Source organism: Dromiciops gliroides, chromosome 3 (assembly GCF_019393635.1).
Source record: "Dromiciops gliroides isolate mDroGli1 chromosome 3, mDroGli1.pri, whole genome shotgun sequence".
In the NCBI taxonomy this organism is placed as follows: Eukaryota; Metazoa; Chordata; class Mammalia; order Microbiotheria; family Microbiotheriidae; genus Dromiciops; species Dromiciops gliroides.
Genome location: NC_057863.1, coordinates 271,467,395 through 271,487,084, shown reverse-complemented (window position 1 = coordinate 271,487,084; position 19,690 = coordinate 271,467,395). Strand labels below are relative to the sequence as shown.

The 19,690-nt window shown below is 37.6% G+C and overlaps 1 protein-coding gene across 1 annotated transcript in view; it reads right to left on the bottom strand.

Moving 5' to 3' along the window:
* Positions 1-19,690, bottom strand: part of URB1 (URB1 ribosome biogenesis homolog) — a 104,155-nt gene that overhangs the window by 25,286 nt on the left and 59,179 nt on the right. The window contains exons 25-30 of the mRNA XM_043997360.1: positions 16,113-16,171; positions 14,685-14,875; positions 13,279-13,389; positions 13,101-13,164; positions 9,185-9,356; positions 7,760-7,859 (exon numbers count right to left, since the gene is read on the bottom strand). Coding sequence (XP_043853295.1) covers positions 7,760-7,859; positions 9,185-9,356; positions 13,101-13,164; positions 13,279-13,389; positions 14,685-14,875; positions 16,113-16,171 — 697 coding nt within the window. The remainder of the gene's footprint in view (positions 1-7,759; positions 7,860-9,184; positions 9,357-13,100; positions 13,165-13,278; positions 13,390-14,684; positions 14,876-16,112; positions 16,172-19,690) is intronic.

Sequence of the window (19,690 nt, the reverse complement as noted above, 5' to 3'; positions counted from 1 at the left end):
TCAGGCCTCCATGCTACTTTCAGGCCGTCTCTCTCCTAGAAGAGGCTCTTCAGTATGTGTGGTCTTCCTCTATTACAATGAAGGATCCTAGAAGGCAGGGACTGTCTTACTTGCATTTCTATCTCTAGCACTTAGTGAAATATTTGGCACAGAGTAGGTACTTAATAGTTGCTCATTTTCTCTCTCTCCTCTCTCTCCCTCCCTCCCTCCCATTACTTTTAGAAGGGACTGCTTTTTAACTATTAAGAATAGGGTGGTATATTGGGGCAGCTAGGTGGCGCAGTGGATAAAGCACTGGTCCTGGATTCAGGAGGACCTGAGTTCAAATCCAGCCTCAAACAGTTGACACTTACTAGCTGTGTGACCCTAGGCAAGTCACTTAACCCCCATTGCCCTGCCCCCCCAAAAGAACAGGGTCTTATAGTAGAAAGAGAATGAGACAAGGACCTAGTTCTACAATTAACTAACTTTTTAATGTTCAAATGGTCATTTAACTTTGGTTTCCTTATGTACAAAAAGAGGGTGTTGGATTAGATATTCTCTAAGGGTCTTCCCAGTTTGAAGATCCCCTGGGTCCTATTAATATGGACAGTAATCCCTTGTATTTATACAGTTTTATGTTTTACAATTTTTCCCCACTACAAACTTGGGGAAGGTGGAGCAAATACCTCCATTGCCATTTTACAAATGACTAAGGTAAGGCTCAGAGAGACTGAGAGATGAAGGGTCAGAGCCAGAACTCATACATATAGACAGGTCTTCTGAGTCCATGTTCCAGGATCTTTGCACTACAATACAGGCCACTCTTATTCTCAAAGCCTAATGCTAGGAGAGAAAAATAGTAACAGTTATCAGTCCCTAACCAGGCCCTTTACAGTTCCTCACACAGAAACCAAAAAAGGCCCTTCTAAAATATTTAGATGCTGATTGTAATATGTTCATATAAATTATTTCCTAATATTTTATTTTCCTCTCAAGAGTACATGTAGCATTAGAGATATAGACACATATTAGTCAAATATTTCACTACATTTCACAGAAAGTGACAGGTGTCCAAAGGCTTGCATTTTTACATCATGAAAAAATCTGTTTATACGGTAGATTAAAAAAGATACTAAAACTACTGACAAAGAACAAGAAAATGCAAAGGGAGGGTTCTGAACTATCCATGAAACTAGACTGACCTCAGCAACTGATCAAGTGTTTTTAATAGGCATAAAAACAATATGCTATTGGTTTGTCATCAGAGCAGTTTGCCACTTGCCTGAAATGACTTACCATTATAAAAAACAGAATAAAGTGTAGTGTTTACCCAGAGGAAGACTGCAGCTAGCTTGGAAAGGTTATTGGTGGAAAATTCCTTATAAAAGAAGTTCTCCAATTTGGAACTATGCCCAAAGGGCTATAAAACTTTGACCCAGCAATACCACTACTAGGTTTGTATCCCAACGAGATCATAAAAAAGGGAAAAGGCCCTCCATGTACAAAAATATTTATAGCAGTTCTTTCTGTGGTGGCAAAGAACTGGAAATCAAGGGAATGCCCATCAACTGGGGAATGTATGAGCAAATTATGGTATATGAATGTAACATATGATGATTAAAAAGATGAGAGACATAGTTTCTGGGTGATTTTATCATTTTATTAATAAGCCGGCTGGTTATTAATAAAAGGATGGTCCATGGCCATCTCTCTCAGACCAAGGACTCCTAATTATGGTGGGCTCACAACTTATATGCCCTTCTAAGGCAGATGGTCCATCACACAGAAATCAAATCCAATTGGTTGACATAAGTCTTAGGACTCAAATCTTGCTCAAAAAGACACCAGAGAAAGAATGTAGACCCCACCCAAGATGATCAGAGCACAATAGCTTTAACCTGGATGTGATTCGTATGGGCCTAAGATGAATCTTTCCTTTTTTGTAAAAATAATAATAAACATTTTTATTTAAAGTTTTGAGTTCCAAATTCTATCCCTCTTTCTCTCCCTGAGGCAGTAAGCAATCAGATATAGGTTATACATGTGTAATTAAGTAAAACATTACCATATTAGTCCTTCTGTATAAGAACACTCAAAAGAAAATGAAAGAAAGTGAAAAATAGCATGCTTCAGGGCAGCTAGATGGTGCAGTGGATAGAGCACCAGCCTGGGAGTCAGGAGAACCTGAGTTGAAATCCGGCCTCAGACACTTAACACTTACTAGCTGTGTGACCCTGGGCAAGTCACTTAACTCCAATTGCCTCACTAAAAAAAAAAAAATAGCATGCTTCAGTCTGTGTTCAGTCAATGTCAGTTCTTTCTTTGGAGGTGGATAGTATGTTTCATCAATAGTCCTTTGGGATTGTCTTAGATCATTGTATTGCTGAGATCAGGTAAGTCATTCACAATCCTTCATCAAACAATATTGCTGTCGCTGGGTACAACATTCTCCTGGTTCTGCTCACATCACTATACATCAGTTCATACAAATCTTTCCAGGTTTTTCTGAAATTGTCCTGTTTGTCATTTCTTAAAGCAGAATAACATTCCATCACAATCATATACCACAGCTTGTTTAGTCATTCCCCAATTGATGGACATTCTTTTGATTTCCAATTCTTAGCCACTACAAAAAGAGCTGCTATATTTTTGTACAAATAGGTCTTTTCCTCTTTTTTGGGATGTCTTTGGAATATAAACCCAGCAGGTGTGGAGCCTAAAATTCTAACTGTGATGTCTAAAAAAATCTAATGTGTGGTCGCCTTAAATTAGAAGCTTTAGAACCAGTCTTTGGGCATTAAGCATTTATTAAAGTATATTAGGGGTTAGCAAAGAGAGAGAGAGAGAGAGAGAGAGAGAGAGGAAAAACAGCCTTCATCTAGCTATCTAAGAGAGAGAGAGAGAGAGAACATCCCTGCCGCTGATAGCCGGTTCCTTAACGAAAAGACCCAGATCCTTAGCTGCTTCTCCCAGAAGCCCCCTGTGAAACAGAAAGCAGGGCCATTTTCACACACAGCTCCAAGCTAATTGGCTGATAGCACTGATAGACAAGACTAACAGGCGGTAACTTCCAGACGCTAAGTCTCATGTTTTTTTGGTTTTTTTCAGGGGGGCACTCTGATTTTCACAATGTCCCTCTCAGCAGGGTGGTGGTGCTCCAATTCTCACACAGGGGTATTGCTGGATCAAAGGGTATACACAGTTTGATAGCCCTTTGGGCCTAATTCCAAATTGCTCTCCAGAATGGTTGGATTCAGATAAATATTACTTTCAAGGAGAACTGGACCTTGGAGTAGGTGGAAGAAAAGACTAAGAAAAAAGGGGAGAACACTGGGTCCCCCCAAAGATAATTATTTCTCACAAATGGGATACTATTGTGCTATAAGAAATGATGAGCAAGTGGATTTCAGAAAAATCTAGAAAGACTTATATGAACTGATGCTGAGTGAAATAAGCAGAACCAGGAGAACACTGTACACAGTAACAGCAAAATTGTGCAATGACTGTGACTGACTTATCTCTTCTCAGCAATACAATGATCCAAGACAATTGAAAAAGACTCATGACAGAAAATGCTATTCACATCCAGAAAAAGAATTATGGAGTCTGAATGCAGATTGAAGCATACGATTTTCACTTTGTTGTTTTTGGGGTTTTTTTGTTTGTTTGTTTTTGTTGGGGTTTTTTTTTGCGGGGCAATGGGGGTTAAGTGACTTGCCCAGGGTCACACAGCTAGTAAGTGTCAAGTGTCTGAGGCCGGATTTGAACTCTGGTACTCCTGAATCCAGGGCCAGTGCTTTATCCACTGTGCCACCTAGCCGCCCCCTGTTGTTTTTTGAGGGTTTTTGGGTGGCTTTTCCCTTTTGTTCTGTTTCTTCTTTTACAACATGCAAAATATGTTTACATGATTGTATATGTATAACCTATATCATTATACTGCTTGCTATCTTGGGGAAGGGGAAGGAGCAAAGGAGAAAAAATTTGGAACACAAAATCTTATGGTAAATGCATGTTGAAAACTATCTTTATATGTAATTAGAAAAAATAAAATACTATTTACAAAAAAAGGCTCTTTTTGATCACTATGAGTGTGTTACACTGAAAAGAGAGGTTAGGTATAGGTGAATGCATGTATAGAGGAGAAAGTTAGCAAATATAAGGATTCTGTGTGTAGAAGGCAATTCAAAGATTTGAAATTACTGTCATAATCATTAACAATAATATTGAAGATTATGATAACTAGAATTTGTGATTTATAAAGTGTTTTAAGATTTGCAAAGTGGGGCAGCTAGGTGGCGCAGTGAATAGGGCCCTGGATTCAGGAGGACCTGAGTTCAAATCCGGCCTCAGACACTTAACACTTACTATCTGTGTGACCCTGGGCAAATCACTTAACCCCAATTGCCTCACCAAAACAAAAACAAAAACAAAACAAACCCAAAACCAAAGATTTGCAAAGTGCTTTACAAATACAATCTCATTTGATCCTCACAACCATCCTGGGACATAGGTGCTGTTCTTATATCCATTTTCCAAATGAGGAAACTGAGGCATAAAGAAGTCAAATGTCTTCCTCAGGGTTAGAGAACCAGTAAGTATCTGAGGTAAGATCTGAACTCAGCTCTTTGTGACTCTAGGTCCAGAACTCCATCCCTTGTGCACCTAAAATGGTCATTATGAACTGATTAAGTTCTACACTGATGACTACTAGTAATTTTGGGGTAATGCTGAATTTCTCAAAAGGCTGTGCCAACAGAATGAAAGCTTTAGCAGGTTCTATGCCACACTGGAAAGGTTTCAAGGACAGGCCAAGTACAAAATGTTATTCTGCTATCTGAGAACCAATCTAGCTAAAGGTGGAACTCACCCCAAGAAGGCTGAATAGCTGGGAAGGAATATTTTTTAATGGCCATAGTAACTTAAAAAGTCTTTAAAATGAAGTGTAATGGGTAAGTTATCTACCCAAAAGATATTTATGGATATAAATGTTATTATTGTTGTTATTATTGTTACTCCCACCACCACTATCACTGACCACCACCCCCGCCACCACTACGATATATCTGTAATCCCCGGAGTTCTCTCTAACCATACAGACTGCAAACCCAACCAGGCTTATCCATCCTGCAGTATGGTACAATTGACTCAGAAAGCAAGAGAAATGAGATGAGTAGAGAAAAAGGCCACAAGCCTTGCATGGAAGCACAATATAGGAGTGATAGAGGACTTCAATTATCCAGACTATGCTTTGAGCTCTCAGCCAAAAGCAGGGCAGCTAATAATTTCTTGATTTGCCTTTAATTTCATCCTTCAAAAGAAAGAAGAGCCAATAAAAAGAATACCTAGTAAGAAATTGCATAATTTCATCAATAAGAAATTCCATCAAGTTCCTTGAAAGGAAGTGACCATTTCATGCTAGAATTTGTGATATGAGAGGAAAAGCAGGTATATTCTAACATTAGCCCTAAATTTCAGGAGAGGAAATTTCAAAGGGTCAAAGAAATGTCAAGTTGAATCCCTTGGCTTAAAATTTTACAAAGAAAACCAGCCCAAGAAAGAAAGATTTTAATGAAATCCTGAAGAAACAATTAAAAGAAACTTATGTTGATGCACAGCTACAAATTATAGAAAGGCATGACTCATGAACCAACTTGAATTTAAAGTCACTTACAAATGACAAAAACAAGGACAGGTAAGAAAAGATCAATACGAAAGTATGGCCTGGTCCTATAATGATAATTTCAGGTATGCTAAAGCTCAGGACATGCTAAAGTTAGTGAAAAAAGCTAAAGACAACAAAAAAGAATTTCCTTAGCTACACTAGGGAAAGAGGGATCATAGGACCACTGTGGGATGAATGGGATAAAGAAAACATTACTCATTGAAGGCAAAAGTGCTACACTATTATTTTGCTTCTTTTTTCTCTGTCTAGGAAGATAATCTTTGGACTGGCAAGGACTGTACAAAAATAGTTAATGATGAAGTCTATGGCAAGAGAGCACTTGGCTGCCTTTGATGAGTTTAAGTCACCAGATTCAAACTATGTCCAAGAAGACCAAAAGCAGTAGCAGAGGTGACTACTGAGCACCTACTAGTGATATGGTGTGAGAAGTAATTATTAGTAACAAATATTTGGGGGGGGACCCAGTGATCTCCCCTTCTTCCTTAGTGGCCCCCCCCCCCACAAATTCTCCTTAAAAGCAAGATTCATCTGGGTCAAATGCATCTTGGGTGGAGAAAGATGTTTGTCTAGATGGCTTCAGGACTTTACTGATGAGATTTGAGATTAGGCCTGCACAACCACACCTAGATGGAAACTGTTGTGCTTGGATCAGCTTGGGTGGGGGTCTTACATTCTTTCTCTGATGTCATTCTTAGCAAGATTTGAGTGGCTAAAGTGACTCATTCCAGACTCTATTTTAATATAACAGACCTCCAAATCATGTCAACCAATTGGATTTGATCGCTAAGTGACTGACCTCCTACAGATAGAAGGGTAAACAAACTGGGACCCCACCATAATTAGGGGTCTTTAATCTGAGAGGGATAGGCATGGACCACCCTTTTATGTATAACCTGCTAGCCTATTAATAAAATGATTGTATTACCCAGAAACTATGTATCTTATATTTTTAATCATCACAATGGGAAAGGTACTAAAGGATTTAAAGAAAGGAAAGTGGCATCTGAATTTTCAAAAATGGAAAGAAACCGAAAGTTGCAAATAATGGGTCAATAAGCCTGACTTTAATTCCAAGGAAAATTCTAGAATGTATTATGAAAGGCATGATATACAACTATCTAGAAAAGGAGACCATGATCATAAGGAGCTAGCATGAAGGGGTCATGTCACAGAAGTATAATGGATTGAGAACTGGCATCAAATTTAGGAAGACCTGGGTTCAAGTCCTGCTTTTGACACACAGTAGGTAAAACTGCATTAATAAAAGTGCCTTAGGGGCAGCTAGGTGGCACAGTGGATAAAGTACCAGCCCTGAATTCAGGAGGACCTTAGTTCAAATCCAGCTTCAGACACTCGACACTAGATGTGTGACCCTGAGCAAGTCACTTAACCCTTATTGCCCTGGCCCCCCCTCCCCCAAAAAAAGGTCCTTACTGAACACTCCCTACATACACTAATGAAGTCCTATAGAACAGGGCAAGATATATTAACCTTATCTTCTTCTTTAAAATAATTACTAGACTGATAGATCAGGAGTATTATAGAGGTACAGTTCACCTAGATTTAAGTAACTATAGATAGAAATTTAAAAGTAAAACAATTTAATGTTAAGAAAAATTTCCTATCAATTAGAAATATCCAAAAATGGAATAAGTTGCATTGAGAGCCAGTGTGTTCCCCTTCAATGGAGGTTTTCAAGCAAAAGCCTGAAAGACCAAGGAATAGTGGAACGAACACTGACTCTACAATAAGAAGATATGATTCAAAGCTTTGATCTTTTCTATTTTCTCCCTCTGTAACCATGGACAATCATCTAACTTCCTTGTGTCTCAATTTTCTCACTTGTGAAATGAGGCCTAGATGTCTACTGAAACCCCTTTCCAACCTTAGACCTAAGATCCTAGGATCAAAATAAATGAATAGCTAGTGGGGAGGCTGCTAAGTGACTCTTTGTTTAGGTATGCGTCAGACTGTGGCTACTAATGTTCCTTCCAATGAGAAGATGCTCTGATTTATGAGTATAATGAAGTAAATTGGGTTAGGCATAAATAGTAGATAGAAGAAAATGACCTGTAAAGAGAAAGCATTTTTTACCTGGCCTGGTAAGTTCACTGAAGAGGTGAAGTAGAAAACAGGGATCATAAAGTTCATTGAAGTCTACTTTGCTCTTGTCTTTAAATATATCCTGTGCATCCTAAAATAGAAAAAGAGGAAACTAAAATAAAGGTCTAAAGCTGAAATGCCATCTCATCCCAGAAAACTCAATACCTTTTCATAATTTTAAAGTTCATGGCCACCATTTCTGGGGCTGAAACAGATAAAAAGATTTTTAAAGTATAAAATGCTGCTATTATTTTGAAAAAGAATTAACAACAGTATATATTCCATGGATATTTCATAGGTTACCAGTTGCCCAGACTGGGTACACAGATGAGAGGATAATTGATAGAGCTCATCCATTAGTATATATACTTTGGACAATGGTAATGCTAATAAATGTTTAATAAGCAGCTCTACCAAAAAAAAAAATGTACTTAAGACACACCTTTAAGTTTAATTTGAATTAACTTTTTCTTAAATCTAGATAATCACCAAAATAATAAATTAAGCCCTGATTTGTAGTATTTGTCAATTTCCAAGGTTAATGGGCCAGTGTGAACTGGCTTTAGCACAACCCTATTTTGGCCCAGCACTGTAAATGGAAAGAAGTCTACACTTAAACAGAAATGGGAGAACAGACTGGAATGTCCATGGGAAATTACACAAACTTCTCCCTGAAATGAAGGTCCATATTTTTAATACCAATATTTTATTGGTGGTGTTCTATGGCTGCAAGTTAAGGAATATAATAGTCTAAGTAAAATTTAGTATCACTGAGAGGGCAATAAAGAGGTGCCTGGTAAATGTGAGCAGGAAATATATAACAAAAAAGAACTATGAAGGGGAACTGGAGTGAAGGATAGAATCAAATAAATGTAGATGACAAAAAAGTGGGTTGGTCATATATTGAGAGTGAGGATAACCAGTGTATAGCTCATGCACTCCACTGATATACTCCTGGATGCCATTCAGTTATCTTAGCTGGGCTCCTTGTGTTGAACTTATGAGAGAACATAGACAAGAGTCATGGGACAGGTAGGCAATGATGGGTTGGAAGAGCACGTTAATGAGATCACAGATTTGTACTGAGTATTCTAAAATGACAAAAAGAGTATGAGGCTAAAACATAAAGCTGAATCAAATAAGATCAGATTTAATGGGGATGAATGAATGTGAAGACTTACACTTAGGTTCAACAAAACGACCTCACAAGTATAGGATGGTGGAGACAGGGTTAGACTGAAAATGATTCTGAACTTCAGTATAAGTTAGTACAGACAACTTCTGCAAAGCATACACTGATCTCTTGCAGCAATAAAAGAAATAAGACCATCAGAAAATCTGTACTGCTATTGACATGCTCAAAAGGAGATATCATGCCTATCAAAAAGAGGCAGAAACAGCCCTTGAGAACTCTACCTCCTTTAGCAGAAGTTTTCGATTCTGTGGGAAGTGAAGAATGGTCTTCATCATCTTCTCTCGATCCAGGAGACATAAAATTTCTCCCACACTTGGTTGCTGCCATAGTGACTTTCCCAGGCTCTTACAAGTCTTGTGATGTTCCACAGCAGCATGGCCCCACAGCAGCATTCTAAAATTGGGTTATGGAACAGTGATTCATTGTAGGATCCTCCAGTACAAAGTAAAAATGGCTAATCCTATCTATTGACTTGAGAAAAATGAAAAAGTCTTGGCATTTTTCTTTCAAAAGTTCTCTTTTTCCTAGTGGCTACTCATAAATGTCCTTTCAGAACCTTCAGAAACAAATAAATTTCAACTCTTTTGTTCCTACCACCAATTATCTGTACTAGTTTATTACCTTAGCAGGATGTACTCCTGTGCTCAAATGTTTATACTCACTTTCTGGAATCAACTAACATAATAAAAGTGTGATTGACAATTCAACTGAAGGTAAATAATACCTGCAAAAGAACTCTGGTCTTTAGTTGATACTCTCCCACTGAAACAAATGGGACAAGAAATCTCTGTATATTCAATCCTAAGAGCACTCAATCCACTGTCAGTCTCTTTATCTTATGAAAAGGGAATGTATCAATTTCCAATAAATTAAAAGGAAGGATTTCATTAAATTTCTGAAACGAAAATTTAGTTTTCCTTTAAGTATGTTTTCCATTAACAACTATGCTAGGAAGAGAACAGCAATGGAAGGCATTATGTACATTCTCACAGACACTATCATAATGATTACTTGGCAATACCAGATTAATCTGTTTGGTTGTTGTCCTTTATTCTCAAAGAGGACCAAAGTGACATTACTCACTATGTTTGAGTGAAGGTGCAGCATGGCTGATCAGACCAATATGACCTCGGAATGCTCTGCCACAGGTTTGGCACAAATAGTCCATGTGAACATTTGGGTTGGATTCTCTAAATCTGCACATCTAATGAATATCCAGCCACATAATGATAATAGTTTTTTTTCCTATTATTTCAGGTTTGATCCTTCCAAAATAAATCCTCTTCCCCTATTACTGACAGGGCAATGACATTTTACATCTGTTTATCATGACAGGAACAGTGCCAGGACCTGTGAGTTCAGGAGTATGGAGAACTCTTCTAATGAGGAAACTCCCTGTACCAATATAGGTCAGTATCTTCTTTGCAATTTAAAATCTTAGAGAATGGCCTACAAGCACTGAGAGGTTAAGTGATTTGCTCAGGGTTATATGGTAAGCCTATGTCAGAAATGGGACTTGAACCCAGGTCTAGAAAAGCTCTGGGGCCAGCTCCCTATCCACTATGCCAAAGCTGCCTTTATCCTTATTCTTATTTGTTGTTGTTGTTGTTAAATTGTTTCAGTGGTATCCAACTCTTTGTGACCCCTTTTGGGGCTTTCCTGGCAAAAATACCGAAATGGCTTGTCATTTCCTTCTCTAGCTCAGCGTCTGAGGCCAGACTGAACTCAGGAAGATCAGTCTTGCTGACTCCAGACCCAGCACTTTATCTACCTAGCTGCCCATTTTCTTGTTTAATGTTCTTCAATCTTTATGGCATCATCAGGTGTTCTGATCTATATAGAACAATTAAAATAGCTCTTTCTTACATTCAGTAAAAACAATTTCTAATTTGTTCTTCTTTTTCCAATAAAATACTAGGTTCACCATTTTAGTACAGCAAAAGTACAACTGAAATGCTATTAGTCCCAAAATAATGCAAGAGAGGTGGACTCATGGAGATGGTATTTTATTATTGTTGTTTTTTAATAGCAGATCCTTAGACTAGACATAACTTTTACACTGAAAATATTTTAAAACAAATACTTTTCCTCACAGAGAATTTTGAAATTACTTGTTAGTGTACAGGTAACAAGCATCCCTCCCCACACCCATATCTTATCCCTACAAATTCAATTTTCCCTGATCTACTGGCTTCTTCTCTGTTGCCTACAAATACAGATCTCAAAAAGTGCTCTATACTTGTTGCCTCCATTTCCCTATTCACTTTTCAATCTGGCTTCTGAACTAACCACTCAAATGAAACAGTTATCTTTTTTTTTTTTTTAATTTTTTTTAGTGAGGCAATTGGGGTTAAGTGACTTGCCCAGGGTCACACAGCTAGTAAGTGTTAAGTGTCTGAGGCTGGATTTGAACTCAGGTACTCCCCACTCCAAGGCCAGTGCTCTATCCAACAGTTATCTTTTAAATGCTAATCAATGGCCTTTTCTCAGTGCTCATCCTTCTTAAGCCTCCTTAAGCTTAAGTTAAAATTTGATACCTCTGACCACACTCTATCCTGCAACCCCCTTCCTGAATATACTCTTTGGCTTTGGGGGCATCGCTCTTTCCTGCTCTCTAATACTTCTCAGTTTCTTACTAGATCATTAGCCACCTTCCACTGCCTAAATACTGACATTTCCCAAAGCTCTGTACTGGGTCCTCATCTGTTCTTTCCTACAATACCTTTCTTGGTAAACTCATAAACTGCTATAGATTCAATCATCATCTCTATGCAGATGACTCTCAAATCAATAATTCTAGTCTTTATCTCTCCCTGAATTCCAGTTCTTCATATTAACTACCTGGTAGACAGTTCTACCCTAATGATGTATGCACATCTTAAACACCAGATATTCAGAAGGCACATTATTATCTTTACCCACAAACCCTGCCTCTGTTGACAGTATTACCTCAACTTTCGAGTACACAACCTCAGAGTCAACCTTTACTTTTTTCTCCATCACTCCACATAGCCAATTAGTTGCCAAATGCTGTCACTTCTACTTCCATGACATATCTTGCAGCCACCCTCTTCTTTTCATTCACATAAATTGTAAGCTCCTTGAGGGCAAAGAATGTCTTTTGCCTCTTTTGATATCCCCAGTGCTTAGCACAATGCCTGGCACACAGAAGGCACACCGATCTCATCTCTCACTAAGCCCTGTAACTGAATTGCTTCTACTCTCTCCCTCTCCAATTCATCCTATACACAGGTTGGACTACGTCATTCCTCTGTTGTTGAAGAACAGTGGTTTGCTATTGTCCCTAAGATAAAATAGAAACTCCTCCACTGGGCATTTAAAGTCCATCATGGCCTGGCTCCAACCCACCTCTCCAAATATTCCACATGACTTCCCTTCATACACCCTATTCCCAAGCCAGCTGCTATTCCCTGAACTCAGCATTCCACCTCTAACCTATCTTTGGATGGATGGGTATCTCAAGGCCTACAATAATTCCTGTAACACCTCATAAAATCCTTTTCAAGGCTCATCTCAACTGCTCCCTCCAGATCCTCTTCAGTCTTGGTATTCTCTCCTACTTATCAATATAAACAGGATATCCCCAAAGAAAAAAAAGAGGGCTTCTTGGGGGTAGCCACTATTTTTCATTTTGTTTTGGTACTCCCAGCATCTAGCACACTGCCTTACATATAGCAGATGCTTAATAAATTGTTTGTGGAGTTGAACTGCAGAATTTCTAGCCTTACTATTGGCCATACTTCCAGGTCTGGTAAAAGAAAAATCCAAAAATGCTGTAATTAATGCCTTTATTCAGTCGCTCTCATCCCTCAAGGAGCAGCTAGGTAGCACAGTGGATAGAGCACAGGGCCTGAAATCATGAAGATCTGAGTTAAAATCTGACCTCAGATGCTTAGCTGTGTGACCCTGGGCAAGTCACTTAACCTTGTTTCCCTCTGTTTCCTCATCTGTAAAATGAGCTAGAGAAGGAATTGGCAAACCACTCCAGTATCTTTGCCAAGAAAACCCCAAATGGGAGTCACAATGAATTAAACACTACTTAAATGACTGAACAACAACAAGCTCATCCCTCAAAGTCAGATTTGATAAATTGACCTACTTCATCCAAAAACTCACCTAAAGTTTATGAGGCTCAGATTATTCTTTTCATACAATCTGAGAAGAAGCAGTATCTTCTGATCTATAAAAGAAATTCCATTTAAAATGTGGTAAGTATCATAGCAAAAAATGGCCTTTATATATATATATATATATATTTTAAAAAGCATAAAATACTATGCTTTTATACACTTACCTAGGATACTGAGGGTTGCACCATAGCCTCCTAGTAGTACTGCAAAGTGGCTGCTTTCACAGACGGAAGGGCAAAGTTTTACGATAGTTGATATTAAGTCCACTAACACTTCTAGGGGAAAAAAAAGACTGAAATATTTAGCATTTAAAGTGATGACAGATAATTTAGTAGAGTGCTGGGCTTAGAGTCAAGAGGACACAAGTTCAAATTTCACATCAGATATTTTAACTGTTTGATCTTGGATAAGTCACTTAACCCTTCTTGGTCTGTTTTCCTCATCAGTAAAATGAGGTGGCAGAAGGGGAGTGGGATTTCACAGCCTCTCCCTTCAATCCTAAATCTATGATTCCAGAATGGTATATATTTGGGGGAGGGACAAGAGGGAAAAAGAAAACAAATCTGAAAAAATATTTAAATACTTTTCAATTTCTTTTCTATTAAGTTTCTAATGCCTTTAATATAACCATTTTGCTAGGAATTTCATAGCAAATATTCCCTTTTAGACCAATAGATCTTTTAGGAAAGAGGAAGGTAGTTTGTTAATGCTTTTCTCCCAATTTCAATTCTATTGTTTGAGTAATAATAATAGCTAACATTTCCATAGCACATTCAAGATTTCCAAAGCACTTTATGTATTATTTCATTTGATCCTCATGATAACTCTGGAAGGTAGATGCTATTACTATTCTCATTTTACAGAGGAGGAAATGGAGGCTAAGAAAGGTTAGGTGACTTGCCCAGGGTCATGCTGAAAGAAAGTGTCTGAGGAAGAATTCAGACTCAGATCTTGCTGATTCCAAATTCATCATTCTAATCATTATGCCACTTAACTTCATAAGCGGAAAAAAAAATTACCCTCATCTCACTTTAGCCAGGGAAATGCAAGGAAAGCTTAGCAATTTGGATTTCTGCTTGTGGATCAATTCTATTGGTTAGCATTATAGTAAGAAAGGATTATACTATTTAGCAATTAGAGACTGCTTGCCTAGAAATTTTGTTGACAAGTCAAGAAGGCTGCTATAAATAAAACTCTGACCGGCAAACAATAGCACAGTAGAACAAGCATGACTTCAGAGGCAAGATGACCTAGGTTTAAGTCCTGCTACCGACACCTACTGACTGTATGACCCTGGGGCAAGTCACTGAACTTCTGAGGAAACCCTCTAAGACAATAAGTTACAGACAAGTTGCAATTCTGAATTGGTAAAGTTTAAACCAAAAAAACCCCCAATTATTTCTAAGTCAAAGAAGTTTAAGTTTGGATTTGAAAGGAACATAACATTCTGATACTGTTTTAGAAATCATTCCAAAAACAAGTCAGAAATAAGTATGGGTGGGAAGCTAGTTTGATGAAATCAGAGGACAAAAATGTATAATAAAATACACAAATAAACACACAAGGAGACCTTTTACTTGGATGCTTGTGTCATCTTCTTTTGACTGCAATATGGTTGGCAAAAACAAAGAGTGCTGTGTGATCATCACGTACATTAGTGGTAGCTGGACTAACTTTTTGCAAAGGGAATTTTCAGGCTTATATAAGAGCTGTATACAAGCATGCAGAGTCTTTAAAAATGTGTAATCCTGGTAGCGGAACCTAAAAAAGGCAAGAATTCATTTTTTAAAAGGCTGTACTAAATGTAGATACTATTTAACAAAGAGCAGCTTTTTCTATTACACTTCATTCTCTAACCTTCTAAGCAGCAACATGTAGTTCAGTCTAGAGACCAAGCACTCGGGTGAGCTTAACGCTTACATTGCTGGAACTGCTGCCATGGAGCCCTGCCATGCTGCCTGGACCTTCTCAGGTACCCTCCTCTGTCTCTCTACTTTGCCACCTTTTCCTACTGCTGGAACCATCATGCAATCAACCCTGTCATTATTCCTATAAAGGAATAAAGGAATTATTCCCCCAAGACTCCACTCCCCTGGATATGCTGCCTCCTCCTTTTATAATATAAGCTTCTTGGGGGCAGGGATTACCTTCAATTTTTAGTTTGCATCACAAAGGCTTACCACAGTTCCTGGCACACAGTAAAAGCTTAATAAAAAAAATTTTTTTAGCACATTCACAAAAGAGAGAAGTGAAAGCATACTGATCTTCTTGAGGCTTCTAACATGAGCAATCATATTTAGTTTTCTAAAGTTTGAAGATTCACTAGAAGAGCAGAAGCTGAAAGAAATACACTAAAGGGCTTCTCCCATTCTAAACTGCCTTACTATCAGTCAACACCTCTTTTTGCTCGCATTCTATTCTTTACACCATAGTGAGCCTTCCTCATTTTCAAACACTCAAATCTCCAAATTTCTTTATAAACTCTGTTTAATAAGACTTCATATTATAGTGAGGAAGCATGATAGACAAAAGCTGTTGCTCCCATGCTATTTCCTCAATAAGGAAATACTTTTTAAGCTGTTCTTGAATTTCAGAAGAGACGACCAACAGTTTAGCAACAGGAAATACTTTCCTGATACTGAATGACCTCCAAACCACAAAGGGGAATACATGGCACAGGGCTCAGGTGGTGCTAGAGAAGCAAAAGTGGCTCCTGATCTAACAACATTTAAATTAAGTAGACAAATAACTACCAATGTGATAGGTACTCAAAAAGGCTTAGTAAGATGATATTTATTGAATACATATAAATTAGTAAATATATATTAATCAACAATTGATGGTAATGACAGTTATTATTAATGATAATATCTTCATTTTATTAAGACCATTATGTTACTATTATATTACTATTTTTACTTTAGATTCTCCTTATAATTATCAGTCAGCAAATTTCACAATTGAAGAAAATCTTCCTGGTAAAATAAAATCAACTTACTTAAGCCCTGTCTTCACAAACTTCTGCCAATCAACAGGATCAACTTCGTTAACTGAATGCTGTATGGAGAGTAAGCAAAGAGAAACAGTATACACAACAGTAGATAATAAGTAACAGTCTCTAATTGTATGCAGAGTTCTATATGTTTCACTCTTCAGGAAACACTTTTTTTTGGTGAGGCAATTGGGGTTAAGTGACTTGCCCAGGGTCACACAGCTAGTGTTAAGTGTCTGAGGCCAGATTTGAACTCAGGTCCTCCTAAATCCAGGGTTGGTGTTCTATCCACTGCACCACCTAGCTGCCCCCATGAAACACTCTTACAGCTAAGTAGCCTAGTGAAGAGTTGGGAAGATCTAAAGTTGAATCCTGCCTCAGACATTTACTAATTATAGGACCCTTGGCAAGTTATATAACCTCTCTCTGTGCCTCAGTTTACTCAATCTATAGAGTGGGTTCCAATCCTGGTTCAACTGAGAACAAGTTACCTTACCTATCAGCGCTTGTTATCTTATGTATAAATTGAGGAAGTTCAACTAAATGATATCTAAGATCTTTTTCCTACTAAAAAAAATATTAGACTACCTGAAAGCCATGTTTTTGTGTTTTGGGGTTTTTTTTGGTGGGGCAATGGGGGCTAAGTGACTTGCCCAGGATCACACAGCTAGTAAGTATCAAGTTTCTCAGGCCGGATTTGAACTCAGGTCTTCCTGAATCCAGGGCTGGTGCTTTATCCACTGTGCCACCTAGCTGCCCCCAAAAGCCATGCTTTTAAAAAAATATCCTAGATATCATATTTCAAAAAATTATCAAGGAAAACTGCCCTGACATTCTAGAACCAGAAAGTAAAACAGAAATTGAAAGAATCCATCAAACACCTCCTGAAAGAGATCCCAAAATGAAAATTCTCAGAAGTATTATAGCCAAACTCCAGAGCTTCCAGGTCAAATACTGCAAGCAGTCAAAAAGAAAGAATTCAAATATTGTGGAGCCACAGTCAGGATAATACAAGATTTAACATTACATTAAAAGATCTACATTAAGGTTTCAGAGGGCTTCTAAATAAGATATCCTGGCAAAAGAACTAGGATTATAACCAAGAGTCACCTACCAGCAAAACTAAGTATAATCCTTCAAGGGGGAAAATGGACATTCAATGAAATAGAGAACTTTAAAGCATTCCTGATGAAAAGACCAGAGCTAAATAGAAAATTTAACATTCAAACACGAGACTCAAGAGAAGCATAAAAGATAAACAGGATAGAGAAATAAGGAATTTAATAATGTTAAACTGTTTATATTCCTACAAGGGAAAATGATACTATACATAGACAGAGGGCACAGGTGTGAGTTCAATATGATAGGATGATCATCTAAAAAAAATAAAGTAAAATTAAGGAGTGGGAAGGAAGAATACACAGGGAGAAGGGGAAAGGGAGAGGTAGAATGGGTTAAATTACCTGACATAAAAGAGGCATAAAAAAGATTTTACAGTGGAGGAGAAAAGAGATAAAATGGGGAGAAGCATGTGAAACGTCATAATTGGCTCAAAGAGAGAATAATGTACACACTCAGTTGGGTACAGGAATCTATCTTACCATACAGGAAAATAAGAGGGGAAGGGAGTAAGGAGGGGGTGAAGTGCTGATAGAAGGGAGAACAGATTGGGAAAGTTAAAAGTCAGAAACAAAACACCTGAGAATGGACAAGGCAAAAGGAGGGAGAATATAATAAACAGGGGAAATAGGATGGAGGGAAATACACAGTAATCACAACTGTGAAAAAAAAATTTACAGCAAATTTCTGATAAAGACCTCATTTCTTGAACATATATAGATAACTGAGTCAAATATATAGAAATAAGAGTCATTCCTCAATTGATAAATGGTCAAAGGATTACTTCAGAAGAAGTAATCAAAGCTATCTATAGTCAAATGAAAAAATGTTCTAAATCTTTACTGATTAGAGAAATTAAAATTAAAATAATTCTGAGGTACCACCTTATATCTATAAAAAAAAAGGCAACTTTTTTTTACAGAGCAATAGGGTTAAGGGACTTGCCCAGGGTCATACAGCTAGTAAATGTCAAGTGTCTGAGGCCAAATTTGAACTCAGGTCCTCCTGAATCCAGGGCCAGTGCTTTCTCCACTGTGGCACCTAGAAGCCCCCAAAATGACATTTTTTAAAAAATGCTACCACCTAAACAAAGGAACATATCACGAGTGATCTTTAATAAAAGATAAATGAAGATCAGATAACCAGACATGGCAGACTTCACACAATGCCCTATCACAGGGCAGAACAGATTTCCAGGTTAGGTGAAGACATACGTGGGGAAGCTGATGGGATGGAGATCAGACTAATGAAGATCAGATAAAACCACAGAGACAAGGTCAAAGGTTGTTTCCATGATGTTCCCCTTCACCATTCCAACTTCCATAATGATAAGTATAGTAGTAGAAGACAGAACATGCTAGGGAAAAAACTATAGGACTAACTAGACCTACATAATTCCCTCTAAGTGCAGTTCACATGACAAATAACTAATGCTGTCATTTAGTAAATATAGTATATTTTCATAAGAAGGATGAAAAGCAAAGATTATTCAAAGTTAAAAAGTATTTGAAGAAAGAACCATTTTCTCTGCAGTTCATAACTATTAAATAGATTAAATTTAATGCCTTTAAATAGCTGTATGATTTCGATATTTCTCTTCCTTATTCTTTGCTCTTTAATTTTTGCATTCCCATAGTTCTCATTTTCAAAAGCTAGCAATTCTAAGTACTTAAGCCCTATGACATACAATATTAATCTTCTTAAAGTCACTTGGCACTTAATCTGATCTGTCTGCTGTGGTTTTACCTAATTTGTGGGTTCCTGAGAAATGTCTGAAGTTTTCTTTTGAATGGCTTATTTTTTTTTAAATTACATTTAACACAGACACAAAAGTCCACCAATAATCATTTCCATACATTTCTATCACATGCAATTTGCTTTTTAAAAAGTTTAAAACAAAAAAAGTTCTATTTGTCTATGTTTTCTTCCAAACTTTTTTCTCTGCATAATTTCTTTTTAATGCTTCAATAACTCTTTTTGGGGGAAGGAGAGAGGAGAAGAAATGGAGCCAACAATAATGTTAGATTCCCACCACCCATCAGCCCCAATCTCCTTGGGAGCTCACTGATAGGTTAGCATATATATGGATATTCCTCAACAGACACTACATAAAAATACTGAATTGACAGATTAATTATAGAAATAGTAATTAGAAGAAAAGATTACTGGTGGATACCATTTTAGAAACTGCTCTTTCCTGGAGCATTGAAAAATTCAGAGATTAGATTGGGGGGGGGGAGCAGGACAACTAGGGTTAAGTGACTTGCCCAGGGTCACACAGTTAGTAAGTATCAAGCGTCTGAGGCCAGAGTTGAACTCAGGTCCTCCTGAATCCAGGGCCTGTGCTTTATCCACTGTGCCACCTAGCTGCCAGAAAAGAATACTGGTGAAAGAAACAGTTAATAACAGGAAAAATATACTGTATATCATCTAACTAAAATTTGGGCTGAAATTTCATTTTTGAC